This window comes from Psittacula echo (genome assembly GCF_963264785.1).
Source record: "Psittacula echo genome assembly, chromosome: 2".
NCBI lineage: Eukaryota > Metazoa > Chordata > Aves > Psittaciformes > Psittacidae > Psittacula > Psittacula echo.
Genome location: NC_137737.1, coordinates 116,288,605 through 116,314,394, shown reverse-complemented (window position 1 = coordinate 116,314,394; position 25,790 = coordinate 116,288,605). Strand labels below are relative to the sequence as shown.

The 25,790-nt window shown below is 39.0% G+C and overlaps 1 protein-coding gene across 5 annotated transcripts in view; it reads left to right on the top strand.

The window, feature by feature from the left end:
• Positions 1–25,790, top strand: part of NOL4 (nucleolar protein 4) — a gene marked incomplete at both ends in the record, with an annotated part of 200,612 nt that overhangs the window by 164,054 nt on the left and 10,768 nt on the right. For all 5 annotated transcript variants that reach the window (XM_080611782.1, XM_080611781.1, XM_080611785.1 and 2 more), the window contains 2 exons: positions 2,858–2,971; positions 25,046–25,226. In XM_080611782.1, the coding sequence (XP_080467908.1) occupies positions 2,858–2,971; positions 25,046–25,226 (295 nt within the window). The remainder of the gene's footprint in view (positions 1–2,857; positions 2,972–25,045; positions 25,227–25,790) is intronic.

Sequence of the window (25,790 nt, the reverse complement as noted above, 5' to 3'; positions counted from 1 at the left end):
AGGATGCTTGAGCTTCCTACAGAAGGGGGTTTATAGCTGGTAGTCATGACAGATATCATGAATAATCAGAAATACAGAATATGAGGAAGTTTAGCTAGGCCAGAAGGGGCCACTTAGAAGATGGGGCTACTAATTCAATTTATTTAAAAACATTTTAAAAAGTGGTTATTTCAAAACAATTTTTCCGCTTAGATGAGGCTTTTCAAAAATTGATCTTTTTGACATTTCACAGATATGGTATATAATGGAACAGAAAATCCTCTTTTTAACAGCTCTGCTTTTAGTGACAGAGGACTGTGTTCATCATCTTGGTTAGTGCCAGACTGGTGCTCTGCCTGAGCGAAGTTGACAGAGCCTGAACTTTAATTCAATGATTGTGTTTTGTTACAGTATTTTACTGTGACTCGACCCTGCATTCGTTACATTCTCCCTAAGGTTCACTCTAGTTCTTGACATGAACATAACAGCAAGCTGCATTGACAAATAAGAGAAATTACTGGTTAAAACATTTCAAGAGAAAGATACTCCATTACCTGGAGATTTCCTCTAATGTTTCAACAATGAACACAGCCACTGCACTTCTTTTCAGAGAAAAGCGCGTAACTACTTGATTTTTATGGTACTTCTTTATTTTTTATTTTATAAAATACTTCAATAAACCCATTCTCTCCCATGAACAAATAAGCTGGGAGAACTTGGGTTCATTTTACTTTCTGATCAGAACATCAAGTTTTTGGCTCATATGTCACCTTCTAAAAAGCCACTGATGTATAGGTATAGTCATAGGTCTAATTAAAGACCTGATGTGGAAGAATTAATCTGGTGTTCTTTTCAAGAATATCACTGTGTGGCCACTGCCACAGGACCACACTGAGACTTCCATGCAGCCAACATCATCAGTGTATCTTGGACATACATAAAACAGTGGCATGTACAGTAATACTGGACAACCAAACAGGGAGGGATCTAGTGTGGCTAAGTGATTCAATAATGAATTCAGGGTAACATTACTATTTTAGGAAGGCAGAATAATGAATACAACGTTTTGTCAGTGAAAACCTTTCGCAGGCTTACTCCCTCCTCTGGAGCTCTGAGGAAGCTGTCTGTTGTACTGTAAGGTCATTACTTCTGTAATGACACGTCAGTGTCCCTCATCTCTCAGACTGATTTATTTTCAAAACTGGAAACAGTTTGTTCTGTCAAATCAATCCAAGTATATTTTATTGCAGTATTGTAGCCTCTGTCTTTCTTACACGCTTATGCCAGAGAGCTTGTTCTTGTATGAGTGGGGAGAAGTAAGTCTATTGCACTAGTGAGGGAGACCCATAAATCTCTGTCTATTTCTAAAAGCTGATTTGGCTTCTCATCCTAGGTAGACTGTGGTCCCATGCATTAGAGAAAGTACAGTGTCAGATTAAAAACTGGCCTTCTGGAGAGCACATCCAAAGTCAATAAATGGACTTTAATTTTTAAAGGTAAAAATGTAATATTAGTAATGGTTGGCTCCTCAGTTTCTGGGATGTTATGGAAACCATAAAATTGGTTAAGCTGATATAAAGAATCTGTTCTAAGACTGTCTAAGAAATGACTGGGAAAACTTGCTGCCAAACCTCAGTGACACTTCATAGCAGGTTCATATTTATGTTTTTGGGAAAAAGAAGGTAAAACTCTTAAAACAAAATAAAACAAAACAAACCCCAAACCACAATCAAACGAAAAAACAACTGCAAACAACCCCCTTCCCACCCCCTGCAACCTCCCTTCCCTGCCACACCAGTAGGTATAAAATTATATAGTACTTTTGAGTTCAATGAAGCTTTGGAAATTTATGAAAGTTCTCAGCCTGGTTCAATAAATTGCAGTCTCTAGAATGGGCTCTGTGTATTTCAGTATCTGTGTTGTTATCTCCATTTTCTTTACTTTCTTGGTAGTTCAGATATATCTGTATGTTAATGAAGACCGGTTTCATTGTGGGCTTCCTCTTTCAGACAGATTGTTTTGCACGTAATTAAGAAAAAAGGTGTAAAAGTTTTATGTGTGTACAATATATCTAATTCATAATGAAATGATAGGGAAGATCATATTGGAGTTCATAATGAGCAATGGGTCTAAAAAGATTTTAGCATTCCCTTGTTTTGGGATTCATTGCACCTTTATCCTAAAATATGTAAATACTATGAAATTAGTAATGAGAGGTTTTGAAGCCAAAAAATTAACCACATCCAACTGAACCACAAAATATCCACAGTGTTGGAAGGCTGGCATTATCAAAAGAAAAACAGGGCTTTTTGTAAAGTCATTTTAATCACATCAGTCATATTGCAGCAAGGAATGCAAATATTCATATAGTACAGATTGAGACTGCTCTGAAATGTTCTGACAATCTGTTATGTTTTGAGTGATGTTTCAACCCTGTCACTTCAGGTTTTTTGTTTTGGGTTGGTTGTGTTTTTTTTTTTTATGACTATAAAAAACCACTACTCATCACTGTCACATGCTGTACAGGATAAAAAGCCTTTCAGTTTTCTTAACAAGAATCAGACGGCCAGGGTGCTGCTGGAACACAGAGAATATGCCACTGTCTGTTCAAAGTACAGCTTAATGAGCCAGACTAAACACACTGGACAATAGAGCTGTGGGGGGAAAGGGCTTCTCGTGGATCTATGGATCAGCTGCAGCTTTAACATCTAACTAGTTTCATTTTTCATCTTTACAAGTTCCATTTCCTTGTTTTGTTAGTATAAACTGCATTTCTATGACTGGACTTTCCTGCTTAGGTGATGGCATTGCGTGCTTTGAAAAAGGATATTGTGGATTATGCTAGAAATAATTTCTGTGTTTCTCTTTTCTCTCATAGTCACGACCTATTCCCTCACACCTTACTTCAGCAGTTGCAGAGAGTATCCTGGCTTCCGCCTGTGAGAGTGAAAGCAGAAATGCTGCAAAAAGGATGCGGTTGGATAGACAGCAGGTACTGTGTTGTTTGGGGGTCTATCACATCTGTATTTATAAATGCACTGCACTCATTTACATAGGATGCCATGCAGAAGGGTGGTGCAATCCCTTATATGCTTCTTGCTAGCAAGAATGATTAAAATAAAAAAGCTGCAATTCCTTCTTTAAATGAATACACAAGCATGCCTTTGTCTATATTTACATGAGCAGTATGAGAGTGTCTAGTATATTTATAATGTCCAGCTGGATAAAGCTATATATTTGCTTTTTAATGGTTGTAGATTTCGAGGGTGTAGTGTGTAATCAGCATACTAGAATTAAAAGGAACAGAACATACAGTGTATATATCATTCACATAAATAACAGAAACGATGCATGTGTCCATGACTCAGTGTATTTATCTGTGCGCATACTCTCTTTCAAAATGTGTATGCATTTGTAAATGTAAGGTGAAATAGTGTAAGTTTCTAAAAATACCTATTTGCCTGAAACAGAAAAGTTATTGTGATATAAAGCAAAATGCTGTCAATTAAGTTATTAATGACTTTTTAAAGCTCATATCAATATTTATTTTATTTTTCTTACCTCTTATAGTACATATTAGAATTTAGAATAGAATTGTATGTTTTCTATTTATATTTTTTTCTAATCAAACTGAGCTCATTCCAGGCTTTGATTATGTAGTTGCTGCACAGATACAGTTGAATGCCTAAAATTCTTGTCACAAAGACTATTAAGCTTTATTTCTCTTCATGATTATCACAAAGTCAAATCTTAGTAATATCTTAGTTGCTCCAAAATATGGTTTCTCTCATGGTAGGTGACCTTTTTGGTTTTTTTTAACGGAAAAGAACATTTTTTAAAAGAACTTTTTCATTTTATACATATGTCATTGAGTTCTTTCAGATTGTGCTCTAACTGCATAAGGGGCTCGCACTGCTGTTCGTGGAACATTGATAGTTTAGGATGTAAGAATGGATATTGCTATTTCTTTTTTGCTGTTATATTTTCTGTTAGTATGTTTGCCTTAAGATTTACAAATCACATGGAATGTCAAAGCACCATAATGTTAATTATGGCTTAGTTTAGAAGTAGTGCTCATTCAGATTCTGCAGGTTTTCTATTCTCTTCTTTTCTGATTTTTCAGTGAAAATAAAAAAAAGACAAACCTAACAAACAAACCAAGCTGCAAAGTCAATGCGCTTTCCCCAAGGAGAACTATAGAAAACACTTGTGCAAACATCAGTTACTTTCATTGCACAGAATTGTGGTTCAATTCCTTGGTCCAGCCAGGGTGAGGCAGAGTTTTCAAGTGGTTTAAATGAGAATCCCATAATACTCTGCATGGAGCCAGAGAGCTGTTGAAACAAAGACCATATTAAAACTGTAGACAGAACTCAAAAAGCATATTAATAGGCATTTATTTTCCCTCCTAATTGTGGTATTACTATCACAGGAGGGTTTTGTAACTAGATGATCTTAAGGTCCTTTTCAACCCTAACTAGTCTGATTCTCTGATCATTGAATAGCAAGGTATTTATTTACTTTTTGTTACAGAATTAAAAATCCTGGGCAGAATGGCTCCCAACTGATCACCTTAATTGCAATTATAATGTTAAAGTAGCAAAGCTGCAACAAAGGACAGGTGTTGGGTTCTACTTCCTTCATCTCTTCCTTTCTTTTTGGCAGTGAGCTCTGGGAACACTATGGAGACAGTTGCAAATAGCACCAGCCGTTTGACTCAGCAAGCATTAAATTAACTGGGTTGATGTAGCTTTGGTGCTTGCAAAACTATTTGTGAATTCAGGATAGATTTGCTGAATAATTTTACCTGGCAAAAAAATATGGGAAAGTGTGTTAGGTAGCTTCATAAAACTTATAATGAGAAATTTACCCTGCAGGGTGGAATAGCTAAGACATTAAGGTAGTAAACCTTGGTTCTAGCCTCAGTTCCATTGAAATGTAATTATTTATTCTGAGTATGTGACTTTAACAAAGTCAACTGAGAGCAAAACATTCCAGAATATTTCTGAGTGGAATATTGAACGCACACTGCTCTGCTTGGTTCTCATGCTGAGATGGGAAGTGGACCTGTATTTTCACATCCAGGGAGAGCGCCTATTAGGTAAAAGGGTTCCATCCTTCTCCTCTGCCTATTTTTTATCTATCTTTTACTTATTTTCAAATTTCCTTCACTTTTCTTACATATATCCAAAATAAAATATTTTCATTCACAATTTTTTTTCCTAAACAGAATAAAGTTGAAAAAATTCAGTTCAGCATGTTGTTTTTACTGTTCCATAGCTCTAAAAAAACCCCCAATGCCTTGTTTTCTTGTTAACATATCTCTACTTCTCCTTCTTACATGTGAATTTCCAAAATTGGGCATTACACCAATGGGTGGATTCAGGCTTTGAGGACCCTTCAAATTTCAGTGAAAATTTGGGAGGAGGAAAGGGGAAATAAGATTTGGATTATGAAAATAACCATTTCATAAATTATGTCAAGAGGTCTAATGAAGGACAAGCTTTAGACAGTCCTGGGAAGTAGATTTTTAAGAGGATCTGGTAAGAGCACTCATTCACCACTTCCCCTCAGAGCTGAATGGAACTGTTGTATTTAAGCTGCTTTATTCTTGCACATAGCACAGTGAAGGTCTGCCTTATTCTCCAGAGGGGTGATCTGCCTTAAAGTGAGATGTAATTTACATCCCCACTACAAACTTTTTCAGAATATTATCCATAAAATGTGAATGCATAAAGATCACAATGAGCATTATGCCCAATGCTGAAGCTAAGATGAAACTTCAGCAGTTTCCTCAACGCCTTTTCTTGTCTTGTTTATGCTCTTTCCTCTTCTTCTCAATTTCTCTTCTTGTACCTGGCACAACACTGTTCCTGAGCAGGAAGTTCTCAGCATGTTGCATGTACATCTGTACTTTAGTAAAAGAATATGAATTACTACAGCAAATATGTTTCTACCTACAGTGTTAATTTTACAAGTGGTTTGATGAAAAATCATCTCAAATATTGCTCAGCAAAAAGAACCAGTTTAAAAGTCAAACCTATGGAAACTTCTAAAAGCTCATTTTTTTCTTTTGAGCAGGTAGGGTATTGGCCATAGAAATACAGAATCATAGAAATAGTTTGGGTTGGAAGGGACCTTCAAAGGTCATCTAATCCAACCCCTTCATAAGTATTAGCTATTAGCTGGATTTTTTTTTTTTTCACAAATAACAAGTTTGAAGGGTTGGCTTTATATACCTCTAATCCTGTGCACAGATTGATATCTCTTCAGAAAAAAGCTTTCCAAAGTGTGCCTGTGTCTGTGCACACACAAATACTGCATTTTATGAATGACTTTCTGGAATTCTTTCTGATAGCTGCAGTGCTTAATATAGCACTGATTTAGGGATATTGTTAAGTCTGATAAAGTCTGAAGCAAGAAGAATCCATCCTTCTACCTATATGCTTTAAATTCCACTCACGTGATTTTTGTATTTCCTAACTCAAGGCTGAAAAAATCCTATTTTAAAAATAAGTTAATAAAAACTGGTCTCACTGGCATCAATTACTTACTTTCAATGTTTTTTTTTATGGCAATACTTTATTTCATAATGGGAAAATCAATGTGATCTTGTCTGTCAGGAAGCTAGTAACTTCCCATAGGTTTTGAACCTGTAACAATAAAAGCTTTGTCAGTTTCTGAGACTTCTCTGTAAGGAATATAAATGTGTTTACTAGGTCATGGTAGCTTGGACTATAATGCTTTGGCTGTCTGACTGTGTAAGATATTACTCAAGTGCTCTCTTTAGCTTCAGTGCATTTTCATTATCTTGAGATCAAACTTGGTTGGTTGGCCAGAAGCTTAAGTACCAAGAAGTTATATATTTGATAGATATTATCCAACTGAAGAGTTCTGTCGCTTCCAATTTTTAATTCTGCCATGTAGTAAAAATAATTTATTCCCTTGCACAAATTTTAGATTTACATATATTGACATTGTATACGTTCACTGATGCTACTGCCAAATGGTGAAATGCTTATGACAGTAGGCTGGAGTTGATTGATCTTTTCCAGTCCAGATGAAGCAGTGGGTAAAGAGGCAATGCAGAGCTTTTGTGTTCACTCCAAGCCATCTCTGATGAATCAGGATACTGAAAAAGGGCAACCCCAGTCTTTAATTTTGAGGTTTTTTTTCATCACAGTTGATAAGAAATGTAAAAACTGTAATTGGATTGACTTTCTATGACTTGCTTCAGTCAGAGAGAGAAGAGGCATTAATTGAATCCTTAAGATTTCATGTGCTTCTGAGTGATATCTTGGGATGATTTCCTAGGGTAATCCTTCAAGATCCTTATTACATCTCTAGCAATAGTCAGTGTGAAACAGTTGCACAGGAAAGTCTGGACTACTGTCAACAAAAGTGTCATGCAACAAATTAAGTAGAGCTAAAATACAGCCCTTTTTACGTGCGTTCGTTACATATGGTGAACAAGATTAAGGTTCCCCTCCCCCAGCAATTTTACTTTAAAGCCTTTTTCACCACCTTAGCAAGCCTGTGACCAATGGGCTATGCTGACTTACTTTAATTCTTCACATGAGATCATATTTGGAGATGGCTGCAAGACAACTTTGCAATTGCAGGAATATTACTTCCTTAATCTTTCCCTCTGCTTCAGTTATTTCACTCTCTACTAGGCACCTCAGAAAAGTTCCCTCAATATAAACATTAAATGTCTCTTAATCATAAGGTTAAAAGTTATGATTAGGATAAATAAGATTAGGATAAATGTTCTGGTTATATTTCTGAATCTTGTGGAAGCTATCAGTTTCTTTAATTATGAAACCTAAATTCAATTTAAAAAATCTTTAATTGTTTGAGTTTTCAAGTTGACAAGAGCAAGTCTGTGCACTGTGCAGACTATCAGGCACTATGATGTTATGAAGCAGTTTTTTATGATAAACACTAACTGCATTTTTTAAGAAACATCTCATCAAGATGACAGCTATAATTCTTTTCCATGCTGTGATTTGTAAGCAGGCAAATTAAATATCCATAATCATCACTGTGGAGTGAAGGAAAATACCTAACACCCAAGGAAGAGAAAGTTTAATGGTCCCAGGTTTACACTGAAACATACATGAACATAAATTTGCAAATAAGCACTTTAAACACATTCTTCACCCCCATTCTAGTTTGAGAGATAAAAGGAAGGCAAATCTAAAGTTTGCAGTGCTTCAGTAGCATATGAATAGGGTGTTAAGAATATTGCAACATTTAGTAATTTTAATAACATTGCTTTTAGCTGTTAGAGAAGTAGGAGTAGGTGGCTATTAGGTTTCTGACAAAGCAATTATGGCCTAGATACACATGCTGGGAGCTGACCTGACACTTGCCTCTGGATAGTTGTCATAGCAGCAACCTGAATAGAGCAGCTTGATGCAAGTGCCGATTGCGATTGGATACAGGTTCTGTTCTAATGTAGTATATCTGAATATAAATAAAAGTGCAAATGTACTGCCACTTGGCCATCACCACTGCTGTGTTTCCTTCCTTTTGTATCTAATTCCTAAATGTTCATTTTTAAAGAAATTAAGTTTTGTAAGGAGCTGTTAATGATCTGTCTCCATACAATTCCTGGTGCCATTTCTCTTCATGTAACAAGGGGTTGACCTAAAGAAAGACTCCCAAGCACAGTTTTATTAACAAAAAAAAAAAAAAAAGTCTGGCTGTTGCAGACCAGGAGCAGTTTGTGCCTTGATTAAGAAAGAAGGAAATTACTAATGGACCAATTACAGGTAATTGTAAAACTGGTTTGGAAGAAACTAAAATTCTGAATTGCAGTGAGGGCGTAGATCTCCATTGCAGGATCACTGTATCTGGCTTTCGGCAGTGAGGGGGAAGAGATCTTTAAACTGTCATATTTTGAGGACAGAGAATTTGTGTTTCAGTTGTGCCGCAAATGCACAGCTTTTAGGTCCTGACACTGAGCAGTTATTTTCTGTATTGCCCTTCAGGTAGCAGGAAAGAAGGATATATATTTGTGTCCCCCTATGTAAGTTGTTCTCTTTCCTAATCAATGCATACTACAGCTTGCAGGAACTCTTTTTATTTATATAGGTGATTTGTTTGTTTGTTTGTTTGTTTGTTTAATCAAGGGCAGATTTGGACAATACTGGTTGCAGAAAAGGGAGTTATGCAAAAATATCTCCCAGTGAGTGCTGGAGAATGCCCTGCTGAGGCAGTGCTTCTGTGGCAGAAAGCTGTAAATTCAGAGGGAGCATGAAGAAGCGGTTTTGTTTCAGGGAGATGGAGACCTTGCCACAGCTATTCAGTATGCAGGAAGACCACATCAACTGTACATCCTTGTTACAGGTGAAGGAGAAAGCATCAGGAGTTCCCTTCCTCTTGGATTTCACAGAGCCTGATTTGCTTTAAAGGATGGGAAAGAAAAGGCACTTCATCTATGCTGACCGTAAGTGGCAGCAGTGCAGAGAGATGGGGCCATGTCCTGTCTCTGCCGTATATTTACTGAAGACCTGAAAGATTCCAGCTCAAAGTGATGTTCACTTCAGAATGGGAGGCTTGCAGAGTCTGAGAGAATAGAAAAAAGCAAATGGAAGCAGATAATTCACTTAGATTAAGCAAACAAATAGAAACTGGAATCCCCAAACTCATAAGTGGCTAAAGTCACTTTAACTTGTAAAAAGCTCAATGCCTCTTATACTTCAGAAGCTTTATTAATAATAGCTTTTTGTATTCAGACATGTCTTTGTGATTTGGTATTTAAGAGGGATGAGAGTGATTTCTGTACTTCAGTATTTTATTCTTTTTTATCGGTGTTCAAAAAGATCACTAAGACTATAACATCCTTGGATACCCACATGCTAGTTTGCATTTTAGACCTTGTTCACTTCCATCATTTCCCTACCTAATGATTATTTTACTTCTGAGTTGGTCTTTGGTTTGCTTTTGTGGTTCCAAATGATATGCTTTAACCACCGAGGCACAAAATGTTATGCAGGCATCGTTTATCTGCATGTGGATTATTGCCAAGAGATCAAATTATGTACTAGTGTTGGGAAACTTAGCTTCCTACCCAGAATTCACTGGCCATATTGTCAAGGGGAAGAAAATAAGTATTGTAATTTTAAATCCTGCTGCCTTTCAAGTCAGTGGCAAAATTCCTGATTTCAGCAGTGCTGGATAGGGTTCTGTCATTAACAGATGCAGCTGGAAGGGACTGCTGAGTATCACAGGGCAACCCCCCTCCCTTCATGCTTGAGCCCAACCTACATTAAATTTGCCACATATATTGGAAACGAATAATATGCAAGGCATGCAATTGCAAATGATTTCATGCATTGGATTTACAGTGAGGCCCTAAGGTGAGCAGCTGATTTTTCACCTCAAGACAGAGACCATTAAATTAGAAAATGCTTTATTTTTCCAGCCTCTTTGTGCTTAGCATATATGGTTGATTTTCAAGCTGCTGATTTCAGAGAACACTTTCAACACCCCAAGCTGCAATAAGATCTTGAATGTGAAGTAAAATTGATGCCAGTGTAAGTTTTCTGTTCTGGAGTTTGATAAAGCTGAAAGCTCAGAAGTGGAGGGTTGGGTTGTTCCTAGGACAGACACTTTTAAACAACCTTATCCCCATTGCTACTATACACAGAATGAAAATGAAGAGGGACCGGAACAGCCTTCTTCCTTCTGTCTTTAATACCCAGCTCCTGGCAAGGAGGCTGAAGAGCAAAGGCTGGTGGAAATGTAGGTATAAAAGTTCTCTCCTCAAGCCCAAAGATGAAGGTATTGGAGTCAGGGCTTTTGTTCTTCCTGCTCATGTGTTGAAAGCCAGGAATAGAGAGCTTTTTATTTATCACTCCCTTTCATATGACAAGAAGATATTAAATGTGAAGCATTTTCTTGTCTGTCAGATGTTTCTAGCACAGAGACAAGTATGTTAAAAGCATGATTTTGTCTTTCATTTCCTCTGTTTAGCTAACAACTTCATTGCACACACCCTGCTGCCTCCAGCACAGGCAGGGAATAATATTTCTGGTGAGTAAATCCTTGTTATCATGCAGAGTTTGGGCCCATTTAATGAAATCAATGTAAACCCAGTGTGCGTGTACAAATGCTTTTTTTTCAAGAGTGTCCTGTTTTGGTTAATGAATTGATAGATTTAGAAGACTTTAAACAATCGTAAATTACTCCTAAATTCGAAGTATCCATTGCACAATGGGTTCAGATATATCCCTCAGTTAGAACAGTACAATTCTTCATGCAGAAAAATATATGTAGAAATGTACACACAGACTGCTTATGTTTGGTAGCAGGAACATGTTTGTGATTCAACAACTGGCTTGATGTCCCTAAACTAAATTTAGAAACATATTTTTTCTAAGAAAAAAATAAAAACTATAATAAGCTGTGGGAGTGCATTGCCTGGGAGCAGCACCAGCTGCTAAAGAGGCTGGGCACAGGGCAAAGCAGCCAAGCAGGCTATGGCCAGCAGCCCAGGCATCATGCCAGAAGAATCCTCTCCTGAAATGAGAGTATTTGGGGAACAGATTTGTACTGCAATGTACAGATTTCATGCTTGTTACTCATGGTATTTCATATTAAGCTTCAGTTTTACTGTCTCCATTAATGAAGCAAATTGGAAAGTGCATCCTCCAAAGGCCAGTCAAAGTTCATTTCTTTGTTTCCCCCAACAACTAATGCTGCTCTGTTTTGATGATTGTGGAATCAAAAAGGCCATATCGCAGAAGCATCACTTCTTATCTACTGAATCTTTTAAAATACATAACCCCCATAGTACTGACTTTAAAGGAATGTGCACCAAGTTCTGTCCAAAATTTACTGCAAGTCGTCTTCAGCAGCAAAACATTTTCTTTCTACTAAGTGCTTTGATACAGGGTGAGGAGGTCAGTTGATTTTTTTAGAAAATACCCTTTATTTTTGAAAGATTTTTTTTTATTTAACTAAAAAAGTCAAGTTCTACCTGAGGCAGTTTCTAATCCAGACAACCTGCACTGAATTCACAGAAAGAATGTTTGTTTTCACAAGCATGCCGTTCAAGTTTTAATGTGAATTTGAAATAAAATCATTAGCAATCAAATGTATCAAACACAGGGTAAAATATCTTTAAAATATCAAACCTACTCCTGAAAACAAGACCCAGTCATTAAGTGCATGCAAAAAAGTAATTTTTCAGTCTCTAACAGACAAGAAAACTGGTTTTTAGAAGACAGCTATCTATAACTCCCACTAGAATTTACCTGTGGAGGAGATACCATACTGTAAATATGGCAATATGCTAGAATCTCCAATGAGCTTTTCTTTTTTTTTTTTTCCTTTCCAAAGCAGAACATGCAGACATTTTTAATTTGTTGAAACTGAAGAAGCTAATTCAGCATTGACCTCAAATGCTTTGTGTCTAGGCTGTTATCTTCTGTTTCTAAATGAAGAAGAATTTCATTTAGAATCTAATAGAAAGTGCTTTGGTCCATCCCCCCTACCACACACTCCAATATATGTAATATTAAAAGAATGTGGGACAGAAGAGAAATAGGAAAAAGCACTCCAACAGTCCAAACCATAGTTCTGCAATAAAGCCTTTTTCAGTAGTTGCATCTGCATACCCCAGAGCTAGCAGGTGTATGGAAAGCTGTTTTGTGTCACAAAAATATGCTGTCAGTGGTGGGAGTGATACCAGTTGTAATGCAGTAGACTGAGAGACCTATAGTGGGAGGTTTAATTATGTTGACCGTGATGATATTGTAGTAATAAATCTGCGAAGCTGGCACAAGCACTGCTCCAGTACTCCCACACACTTTCCCCTGCATGCTCCCTAAACATTTGATTCATGAGTTTAAACATTTTCTCTGTTGGTGCTCTGGTGCCACAGTCCTTTTGCACTGAGTGGAGAAAGGCTGATCTATCCCACCTGAAAGTGTTGCCCATCACAATCATTAAAAATGGCATGTTAGCAAGAGGGGAGAGAGACATGTCTTCCTATAGGAGTGCCTCACTGAAATAATTCCTTGAGGACAGTGCACGTAAGTATGAAAAATGCAGAGAAGAATCCTTGATTGTGATCATAAAAGTGGAGCTGCCTGAGGCATAGCAAGGCTTGTTTGAATGTGAGAAATACGCTGCAAAGGAGGAATTTCTCTCATTTTGCATCCTTCTGGTTCAGCAGTAAGTACTGCTATGCCTTTGTCATCATGCATCAGTTTTCTGTAATATATTGATTCATACAGCACTGTTACCTGCAGGCAAGCCTGCTCTTGGAATGGAAAAAGATGGCATTGTTTACTTGTTGTTTATGTTATTTCTGTTTGGAAGAAAGGTCAGATATTCAAACTCCTCCATTTTTACTACGTGTCAGTGAAGAAGTGGCTAAAATGATAAGTAGCCATAAGGTGCTGGCCTCTGCACAGAAATTGGCTGTGAAAGGACTTGAGGGGAAATGCAGCAACATAAGAATAAACATGACATAACCTATGCTTCATTTCCACTGAACTTTTACCTTTATTTTCTTCAGTTTTTCAGCTAATCTGATTGCAGTAGGGTCACCCTAGGCCCTGGAATTCATTATGCAGTGCTTCACTTTGGGATCAGGCTTGTACCAAGTGAAGTCTCTCACGGTCCTGTGCCTCAAGCTATATTGGGCTGAGAGATCTATGGAGATGGCATAGGGAAGGAAAGGATCCTTTCATGTAGTCTCTGATCCTGTCCTCTGTGGCAGGCTGAAGGAGTTGGTGATGCCAGATGAGAAACTGGCTTTCCTGTGGAGGAAAATGTAGGCTGAGAACGGGTGGGGAGGTACAAATAAAGGATGTGGGCATTCTCAAGTAGTTTCTTTTAGGTGGGCATTTCAGTAGTCATACTGAAGCAAGGCCTAAGTCAGTAACTTATAATAAGGCCCAAGGCAAGGGCGATGCTGTGCTATTCTTTAGGTCAGAGTGAAAAACTGTATTTGTTTTCTGCCTCTCCTGTGAGGAAGAAATTCTATATAAGGTTTTGGCCCTAACAAATCTTTCTGCTGTTACATTGTGGAGGAGCAAAAGTTCTCCTCTGGGGTTCTTCTGCAAAGCAGAAAATGGTGGCTCCAAAGACTCTTCTACTCTTTGCATGGCACCCTTGCCCCTTTGTCTGAATTTGTACTGCTTTCTCCATGGGAAATGTCACATGCATTTTGTGAAATACGCCGTGAACACATAGGAGTTTTGCCAAAACTCAAAGGCATTGGCACAATTCATGTATTCAAGCCAGGTCCAGTTCTGCCTCTTAAATGCCCGTAGCTGTGTGTAATCCATTCTCGCCATCGCTGGACACATTCTTGAAAACAGCACTGAAGAAGTCATTGCTGTGCATACCTTGCAGTGAGCTATGCAGTCCTGCACTATGCACCTGTCTTGTATGTTGAGACAACTTGCAATTAATAGTGGTCAAGCTATTAGCTAACTAAATTTTTTCATACATTAAGATTCTCTAAAAAAATAAAGAGCATGGTTATGTCCAATATAACTTATTAAATAGCTTATGAAGGGTTATAACTATAACCTAAGACATGAACAGCAGGAGCTACAAAGTTTGCTTGCAGGACTCTTTCTGTCATTAGACCACCTCAAATGCAATTGCTACCTTGAGTTGCACTTTTCAACATTCCTTTGTCCCTGATGGAAAAAAGCACACCAGGGGAAGCACATTCAAAAATCAACTATCTAAAACTTCACTAAAGGACACAAAGTTTATCTCATGCACCACAGAAAAAAGATAAATGCTGTTCTTTTCGATTTGGATAGAGCGAGACAGCTTCTTTTAGAAAACCCGATTTCTCTTTCCCCAGTGACTTTGCATCACAGTTATCTAAACTATAGGAATAGCTCATCCATGTGTCCGTGCTCAGCCAGCAGCACTGGTAACCTCTGAAAGCTCATGTTGCTCTTCTGCTATCACAGTGGATAATCAACTGGTTAAAGCTGACAGGTTGTGAAAAATGATCCCTCTGCTTTGCTATTGCTCCAACAGAAGTGATTCTCTGACAACTCCTTGCAACAGCCATATGAGTACCTCTTCTAAAAGAGTTTTCTGTTCTGCAGGTTAGGTGGCAGTGGTGAAAATCTCAAACACTGGAATGTGAAAACACTAACCTTTTACTTAAGTTTAGCATACCCATTCCAGTCTATAAATATCATGTCATTCTATCAGAAATGCAGAAGGCTGAGGTTCATTTTTCTCTCTACTACACAATAGCACTTTTTTATTTTGATCTTTTTCTCTGTCAGTTTTATACTTTCGTTTCTTGTTGAACACTGGCTTGTGTCAATTTTGATGCCTGGTGACAGCAACTGATGCTGGCAGCTCGTTTCAGTTTTAGTAACCTGAAAGGAAAAGGAACTTACTGCCCTCCTAAGCTGAAGCATGATGCTTTCTTTTCTTGGTTCTCTACTCTGTGTCAGGAGGACAGTTTAAAGGTCCTCAAAATTCTGGCAGCTAACTTAATATTTTGATAGACACTCTTTGAATTCCTACATCACCATTGGCATTACAGGGAGCTTAGATGCTGAATTGGACACTGTATCAGTACTATATCAATATTTCCTCTCCATCTAAAACAATCATTGTCTAAAACATGAAAACCAATTTGATACTGAAGTTCACATCAAAATCGTCATTAATACCTAGACTTCTGGCAGTAACATGTTCAATGCAGTTGCATCTGCATGGTTGGAGCACTTTTTCATATAATGTTACATCTGTGCCAGAAAATTATACACTGAGACTGATGTGGTCTCCATGCAATGATGAGACAATAGATGAAAGCAAGGAGAGTGAGACACAGGGTATGCACTACTGGGTCACAGGCAAGGGAAAGGCAGCAATATCTCAGTGTTTAAGAAGACAACACCTTCCAGACCCCACAATGGGAACCAAGAATCCCATGGCTCGTCTTCCTTTTAAAGCCCTGCTCTGTGGAGATGATGATGATCACTTCCAGCAGCTGCTTCTCTGTGAAGAGCCAGAAAACTCTAAGCTGATACTCCTGTCTGTCCATGTATGATGAGATGATAGACTCACAGCTGAAGCATGAATGGCTTTAAACATCATTTTTGAACAGCATAAATCTTAGCTGCAATACCCAGCTCCAACTGAGCAACAAATTGAGTATTATGTCACACATGTACAGGCCTTCTCATTTTTTTGCATACTTGATTTAAGTAGAAAAAGTGAAGAAAATAATGCAGAGAGAATGATACAGAAGTGTTCTAGATATGATAATGGAGGGTGGAAAGTTGAAAGCTGTGCTGTCCCCCAGCTATTCCTTTCAAAAGCAGAAATAGGATGCATGCCTGAGGACAGCAGTTATGGCCCTCTTGATTTCACTGCTAAATTCACCCCTAAATTATCGAAACTTCCTAATCTAAAGAATATCTGGCATCAGTTCTGTGTTATTATTTGAACTTGACTTCGTCTTTTATTTTAGCCAGCTTGTACAAATTTACTCTTAGCACCTCTGGGAAAAACCTCAGGGATCTTTTCTGCTGTTTGCACATAGACCTCATCCATAATTCTAGAGCCTAATCCTCTGACGAAGACCTGAAATGCTGTTTATGAAAGACAACTTAACTTGAAGGGGAAGAAGTCTGTCTAGAGGTGCAATTATTTTTTAAATCTCTCTGGCCTGATGATTTTGGACCACAGGTTAGGGCACTATTGATGGATACGTTATTTTAAAGACTGCTGTGACTAGCCTGAGAGACATGGAGAAATACCTCAGTATAGATATATATAAATACAGATATATAGATACCTGTCTTGGAAAGTTATCAGAGAATAACTTTGCTCCTCAGATAAAATCTATCTGTGGTATGTTTTAAAGGTTTTTCTAAACAGGCTATAAAGAGTTTAGCAATTCAATTTTCAGGTTTCAGCTATGGGCACAGAAGTTCTTTTGGTCTAGGAAAAGGTTTTGCCTTTTTCTACAAACCTTACTTTAGATCACATGCTTAGATCACAGCTGCAAGAGCACCACTTATTAAAAGATGATGTCCTTTTAAAGGACTATAAATATTCAGTTCTTTAAATATGAAGGCCAGCCAGTGCAAAGGACTACTGTGAACCTTCATTTGGATTTCAAAGTCAGTGAATTATGTAGGTCTGTTTAATTTTCCTCAGGCCCCCCTAATCTTGAAGATGGTTTTATTTAGTGAGTAGTAATCCCAACAGAAACCTTAGCAACTGGACAGAGGAGAAAGAATGTGCAATGGAAATCAAAACTGAAGTGAAAACTCACATCCATCATTTGCAGAAATTCTGTTTCCACCACTGCTAAGCACACTGAGCCAACAGCCTCACTGCAATATTAAGGGAAAATTTTGCCTACTGTGATGTGCTGAAATAATGTTTAGCTGTCTAGGCTTCCAGGATATTGGTCATAAAATTCAAAGCTGGGTCAAACACTAGAGAATAAATTTAATGTGATTAAAGCTAATAAAAGATCCAGTGTTCTGTTAGAGCAATGAATGTCATCCAAGCAGTTGGTAGTATCATCACTCATTAATATTACCTGGTACTTCCCATTATAATAGTAGGTATTCAGTTTGGTGACCTTCAGCCTCTAGGGATTACAGTTACTGTTCTCTATGCCTTCCATTTGCTCAACTCTTTCAGGGAAAACAGCAGCCCTTTTTCAAGAAAAGCCCTTTTTCAAGAAAAAATTTGTCCTATAAAGGTAGTTAGATCCTTAAATGTATTTAGCATTCCTTAAAAAAAAAAAAAACAAACTACAGATATTACTATTGAAAATAATGTGGCTTGAAAACAGGAGCTAGCCCAGCTAATTGTGGAACTTGGGTTTGCTCCCTGTGGGATGGGACTGTGAGGATTAGGAGACTGACAAGAGTAGGAGGACAGAGAGAAAATCTCAGATGGGACCATCAGTGGATGTGACACTGATGAAATACAAACTAGGAGTGAAAGAGCTTCAGTTACTGAAGCTGCTTAGGCATCCATATTTTGAAAGGAGAGATTAGGATTTGCTAGGCAAGAAGTCTTAAACTAAAATGGAGAGTAGAAGATGAAACTGGAGAAGCACAGAGAATGGACAAAATGAGGTGTAAGGGATTTTGAAGAGACAGTGTAAACTAAGTTTTAAGAGACAGAGCACAAGGTATACGTGATCAGGTAATGGGCAGGGAAATGACAGTGATCTCCAGGTGCCTAGGAAGGGGCCACCTTCTGGGCACTGCGGTGGGAGCCAGGAATCCTGTGGCTCATCCTCCTTTAAACACCTTTCTCCATGCCGACAGCAATGGTCACTTACCCTGGCAGCTGCTTCTTTGTGCAAGAGCTGAGATGGTCAGAGACCTCCTAGTCCCACAGCCCCCCTGCAGATTCAGCGGGGTGCCCCATGATGGAACTTCTGAGTTTCTTCCCATTGTTTAAAAAATTCGGCACAAAGAGAAGCCAGTTATGTTGCTGTGGTTGCAGAACTCGAGTGCTTTACATATTGGGTAATGCTACCTTAAGGTTGCCTTTGTTGCCAGAATGAAAAGCAGTGATAGAAGTCCTATCTAATAGAGAGTATTGTGAGGATTAATTGGGTGCACTTTGAAAAATGCTACATGGTTTTATTGTGTGTTTCTATTATTTAACTTCTGATTCAAAAATCATAGAAATAAATTGGTGTGTTCCAAATAAGAAAAATATAGGAAACATTATCTTCTTTCTTCTAAAGCCATACTACAAGCTATTGAGGAAATAAAAAAGCAAAAAAAAGCACATGAAAGCATGTTTTGTTTTTTCATATGAATGAATTTTGGTTTTCCTATGTTGAAAAAATAGAACACTGCATGCAAATATTGTGTCCCTGGCTTGCCTATTTGTTTGAAGACTAATCTGCATTTAGTTTTCTTAACTTCAAAGTGGTATTCTAAGAGAAGTGTTTATTGACAAGAACAATAGGCAATCCACACTTTTTGGTTTCACATATTAAAAAGTAAGTATAGAGAAAGATGAAACAAAAATGTGCCTTTTTGTCTCTTTTCTAATTGAGTGGGGAAAAATCACCATGATATAGCAGCAGTTAAAAGCCATCATTCTCAGAGCTGTTAATTTGTCAGTCTGGTAGACACTGCATTTTATGAAAGCAGCAGGTAAATGCATCTCAGCATCTTTGCCATTTTTAGGTCATTGGCATTTGTATTCTAGTTGCAGAACTTTTGTTAGCTTTATAGTTGGCTAGCATTGTCCACGTGAATTGGTCTGCATACACACTCCCTTTTGGGTTTTACATTTATACATTAGCAATGCCTATTGCAAACAGTGGAGCCAAGGCTATTGCTATTGCTATTGCACTGCTCTCTCTTAATGGGAAAATTTCTGACACTTCTGTATATATGGGATCAAAATTCAATGTAGCCCAGATTTGCCAGGGTTTTTTTATTTTATCCAGCTGTTACTTTTTTATATTCTTTTTGGTGGTGGTGAAGGAGATGTGGAACAGAAAGAAGCAATGGCATTATTAGAGATGCTTCCATAAAAGACAGACTTTCTCAAAAGAAATGTGTATGCTGTGCCTCCACTGTCATGAAGAACAGGAGGCTGGAACACTGCCAGGGACCCTCGGTCTTTGTACCCCAGTCATGACATTCTGCACTAGCATCTGTGGTGTTGTGGGTGGTATTTCCATTTAAACTATTTATTAGTTTCTCAGAATGTCAGTCAGGGAAGAGCAGGGTTTCTTCAATGCAACAGGTTATGCAATAGATCATGAAATCTTCTCTTATTATGCACTGTCCTTATAGGGTTACTAAAAGGCTTCTTTCTGACTAAAAATAAAATTAAAAAAATTGTAGCTATCTGCCTTTTCTAAGGAGAAAAATTGTGTTCTAGTACAGAGATGAACATAAAATTGAGTCATAGGTACCTCTGGTGTACACCAAATTGTGGGTCACAGTATCTACTTTACTCTTCCATTTTTCAAGTGAACAGATAATTTTGTATTTTAGCATGTTTTTGCCCCTAAAAGGTATTTTTGCATTTCTGTGATTTCCATAATTTTCCAGATGATATGCTCAAGACTTAAGTTACTTCTACAAAATAAATTCAGAAGAGAAATATTATTAGAAGGATGACTTATTTCCATTGCCATATGCAAAATGAAGATGGTATGAGTCAGATTCTAGATGGACAAATGTTATATCCATATCTTGTTCATACTTCTTGTTACAGGTAAATTATAAATAGTTTAAAAATGGTTGGTTACATCACAGGTTTTATATATTTGTTATGAATTAAAACAGTTTATGTTGTAGGTAGTTAGGTCAAACATTAATAAATGGTTGGTTCTTACTGATTATGATGAAATTAAAATGTATTATTTTAAAATAACATTTTAAATAAATTAGTAAGCCTTTCAAGTGTAAACATAATATGGGGAAAACAAGAAGTGCTGAATGGTTGCCTTCTATGATGGGGCTATGGAACTGATGGACAGGGGCAGAGCAGTTGACGTCATCTATCTGGACTTGTGCAAAGCGTTCGACACTGTCCCACATGACATCCTTGTCTCTAAATTGGGGAGACATCAATTTGATGGGTGGACCACTCGGTGGATAAAGAACTGGCTGGATGTTTGTTGTGGTCAATGGCTCGATGTCCGGCTGGAGACCGGTAACAAGTGGTGTCCCTCAGGGATCGGTGTTGGGACCAGTCTTGTTCAACATCTTTGTCGATGACATGGACAGTGGGATTGAGTGCGCCCTCAGCAAGTTTGCTGATGACACCAAGCTGTGTGGTTCGGTTGATACGCCGGAGGGAAGGGATGCCATCCAGAGGGACCTCAACACGCTTGTGAGGTGGGCTGATGCCAACCTGATGAAGTTTAACCATGCCAAGTGCAAGGTCCTACACCTGGGTGGGAGCAATCCCAGGCACAGCTACAGGTTGGGCAGAGAAGAGATTCAGAGCAGCCCTGCACAGAAGGACTTGGGGGTGTTGGTCAATGACAAAGTGAACATGAGCCGGCTTCAGTTTGTGCTCGCAGCCCAGAAAGCCAACCGTATCCTGGGCTGCATCAAGAGGAGCGTGACCAGCAGGTCGAAGGAGGTGATCCTGCCCCTCTGTTCTGCTCTTGTGAGACCTCACTTGGAGTATTGTGTGCAGTTCTGGTGTCCTCAACATAAAAAGGACATGGAACTGTTGGAACAAGTCCAGAGGAGGGCCACGAGGATGATCAGGGGACTGGAGCTCCTCCCGTATGGAGACAGGCTGAGAAAGTTGGGGCTGTTCAGCCTGGAGAAGAGAAGGCTGCGTGGAGACCTCATAGCAGCCTTCCAGTATCTGAAGGGGGCCTACAAGGGTGCTGGGGATGGACTACTCATCAGGGACTGTAGTGACAGGACAAGGGGTAAGGGGTTCAAACTTAAACAGGGGAAGTTTAGATTGGATTTAAGGAAGAAATTCTTTCCTGTGAGGGTGGTGAGGCACTGGAATGGGTTGCCCAGGGAGGTTGTGAATGCTCCATCCTTGGTGGTGTTCAAGGCCAGGTTGGATGAGGCCTTGGGTGGCATGGTTTAGTGTGAAGTGTCCCTGCCCATGGCTGGGGGGTTGGAACTGGGTGATCTTAAGGTCCTCTCCAACCCTAACTATTCTATGATTCTATGACTAACACAGATATTAAAAAATATCTTAGTTCTGGAACAACACAGTTTCATTTCTACAGTAGTTTAAAAGCAAAGGCAATTAGGATAAAAAGAAAGAAGAGGATCAATCTGTGCAGAATAAATCTCAGGTATATAAAAGTGAATGTGATATTCACATTTTTCTCCCAAAGAAAGAGAGAGCCTGTCTTCTTTATGTGTGGTGTGGCTGCAAGGAATAAGGACAGTTTTGCCTTTTGAAGTACAAAACATTTCTGAAAACTGCTTAAATCCCAGGGAAATGCATGAAATGTAACATCTAACCCCTTTGGACCAGTCTAATGGTTCATAATCCTACCAGTAAGGCTGACACCTGAGCCTGTTCAAAAAATGCTCACCGAAAATCCTGTCCTGCTTCTGCATTTAGTCAGCCTGAAACAGTGAGCTAAGCACTTGAAAGAGGACAGATTTCAGATCTGAAATGCATAGTAACTTATTCATCATTTAGGTACAGGTAATTGGTCTGATCTTTAAAAGTATATGTAATATTTAGAGGAAGCCACCTTTTGTATAGTGGCCGAGAAATTAGAGCTCATACATAGACCCAGGAGTCCTGAGCTCAGCATCCTCCTCAGTTCCTTTCATCCCTCCAAGTAGTGCCTTCCCCACCAGGAAGGCACTACGCCTGGGCTCCACCTCAAGCTCCAGCACATGGTGCACCATGGTGCACAGGGCTGCACTTAGTTCCGTACCAAGTTCTCCCATTGTCAATGCAGCTGTACCCTTGGACTCCCATCAGAGCAGCTTGTGAGTTTTGCAATAGGGAGTAGCTGGAAGGGAGCAGGGCTGGAAGCCTGCCAGGACAGCACTTCTCTACAAGAGAACTGAGTCATACAACCCTGTCTGTTTGCTGTCTCTGTAGCCCTATGGATCGTGTGTTTCTTTCCACGGAGTGGCACCGCTTCAGCTACAACTCCCACCGTAGTTTTGCTTTGAGCCTGGTTGCTAGGAGATGGCAGCTCTGAGTTCAGATCCCCTCCTCACCACAGCTAGCAAAGACCTGGTGTCCCAAATTTTCTGCCTCTTCACCATGCATTGCAACAAGGAGCCAGAACTCAGGTCTCCCATTCCTTGGCTATTCGCTCTGACACAAGGGCTGGTACACACCAGGGTGCACCAAGTACCCTTCCTGTGCCCTCTGGACAGGCTCTGCTTGCTAGAAGCTCAAGTGCATCAGCTCTGCAAGGGGACTCACTGTTAGCTCTTCAGTGCGCTGGCTCTGGAGGACATGTAAATTCAGGGACAGCAAATTTGTGGGTTCCAGGCAGTCAGGGTAAGGAGACGGGCCCCCTGAGACACTCTGCTGAGCCATAAAAGTTAGTCCCCTTTGCACTGCACTCCTTGACCACAGTCCAGTCCTCAATAAATTTGCAGAAGCTCCCTTACTGCTCTTCATGAGAATGAGGCTCTGAGTGAGTCTATAGCAGGAAGTATCATCTAGTTTTAGGCATACGGATACAGAACACGTCAGCCTTCAGGATGTTAAAGTTCTGGACAATGAGTTAAGCTTTGCTGCCAAGATAGATCTTTACTGTATAGCTTATGAATATTTTCTCAAATAATATAATACATTTTCTCTTATAAGAGACAGCAACAGCCTTTGGAGAGAAAAGGTGAATTACATTAAAGTTGAACCCCTGACAAAAACACATTGCAATTTTGGCTCTTTGTTTAAGCCTATTATTACTTGAGAAAATGCATAGGAGACCAGTTTAGCCAGCTTTTTTAACAATACAAAGCTTTGCCTCAGCTCATATTAATGCCCAGGAGGCCCCATTCTGATTGTTTATGGAATTAATTATCTGATAGTTCAATGTTCTGTATTAAATATTGAAATATCTGTTAATAATATACATATCTTCTCCTGGGTCATCTCAGTTGTGCCCAATTCTCTTTCACCAATAAATATCTACAAGACAGGGATGTCTTAATCTCAGAAGCTGGTGGTGTCTTATTTGAGAGGTAGAATTGGCAACTGCTTCTAATGCAAACAGGAAAGCTGCTTTAGTACCCTTTTTGTTTCAACACAGAGACTGGACACTGTTTGAACTATTTGATTGCTGTGTGCTGTTATACACATTCTTATTTTTAAGTAAGCATTGTAAAAAAGGTTTGAGATATTTTAGAGCATTCTTAATAAGTTTGGTAATATTTAGCAACCATAAAAGGATTGTGCAGGGGAAAGAGGCATGAAATCGACAGGCTTACATAAAGGGGAGGCAATTCTGGGAGGCCATTTTTTCAGTTAACTACTCTGAAAATGTCGGCAGACATTCTCACCTCTATTTTTCAAATACTGGTCTTCTGTAGGTCCATTTCATTTGAAACCACTGAAATATGTTTTCCTTAGATAAGAGTATAAAATCGGGCCCATGAAAAAAGTCTACAACTTAAAAGAAAGAGTTCAAGTATATTTGCAGACTAAATCAGGAGTTCTGGCACTCAGGTCCCTGTGGTGGGTGGAACAGTCACATACTGATCGTTTTCCTCATTTCCAGCTACTAAAACGCATTAAATCTTATCTTAATGCTCTTCTTTTCACCTGTGTCATTACTAAAGTTCTAGAGAGGCATTCTGTGATGATGTGTGGAGGTGAGGTGCTCTAAGCAGTAGCAGTATTAAGTGTAGAAGGGGAAAAAATACACCTAAAACATGATCTTCTTTAGGGGAAAATTGAAGGGCTGTTGTGCTAAATCCTGTTAAATATTGTGCAGATATCTAAGAGGCAAACAGGGAGCACTGAAGGCAGCTCATGGTGTACAAACAGCAACTGCTCATACACATGTAACAAATGCTTTCAAGTCACATTTGTAGACACCTGCTTACCACTTGGCCCTTGTATGGATGGATGTTCACTCAGCCCTCTGCAAACGTAAGAAATGCTGCTTTATTCCATTCCTCTATTTCTTCTGTCATTTCTGAGGCTGATACATCAAAAGAAGTGGTTAGTGCGTTTTCTATTGGTTTGTCTTATCAGGAAAGATGTAATTCGCTGGCTCGGAAAAATCATTCTTGTACTCAGAAAATAATGGCTTTTTTCTATCCTTTCCATGCTATTTCTGGACAGAGTTGGGTTTTGCAGGAGACTGTGGCCTCTTCAGAGTGAGAGGATGCATCTTCTCCTTTGAGAAACAATGTGGTTGGCTTGTGGAACACAAATGAATATTCTCAGATTTGTAGGAAACCTAATATTCTTGGGGGTTTTTTTTCTGAAAAGAAACAATGGTCAATCAAAAACTCATCTATGCTTGTTTAATGTGTATTATACTTTTCTGAAAGCAATAAATATGGAGTCTTAACCATGGAAAAGACCCTCTCGTGCAATGATAAATGTAACAATAATTCAAAACCTTTACTTGTTTTTGCAGGATGAGGCTGCTCCGGCTGACAAGCAGTACAAACAGGAACCAGCCCAGGTCACTTACTCAACATCAGCTGTTTCCAGCACACAGGAGGTGTTGTACATCAATGGCAATGGGACCTACAGTTACCATAGTTACAGAGGGCTTGGAGGTGGGCTGCTAAATCTCAACGATGCTTCTGGCAGTGGTGAGTTTCCTTACAAAATGTGCCTGTGTGTATATGTGCTCATGTGTACGTCTCCCCCTGCTGCACAGAAAGCTAGTCCAAGGAGTTCAATATCCATAGGCTATTATCACATAATGAGCAGGAACACAATCCCACAAACAGCTACTGCTGAGCAAAATACTTGCTCACTGCATGCTAGTCTCCTTTCAGTTTCAAGGGACTAATTCACAATAGGGCAAGACTGAGCATGCAGTCTCTAACAAAACTGAGTAAAAAAACGCCAGGTTAGATCTTCAGTCGATTCATACAACTTTATGAGGACATACCCTGTCATTATTGTCTTCACCCATACTGATCTGGGTACCAGATTTGGGACCAGTATTATTTAATATATTCATCAATGATTTAGATGAGGGAATTGAGTGTACTGTCAGCAAGTTTGCTGATGACACTAAGCTGGGAGGAGTGGCTGACACGCCAGAAGGCTGTGCTGCCATCCAGCGAGACCTGGACAGGCTGGAGAGTTGGGCAGGGAGTAACTTGATGAAATATAACAAGGGAAAGTGTAGAGTCCTGCAACCCCAA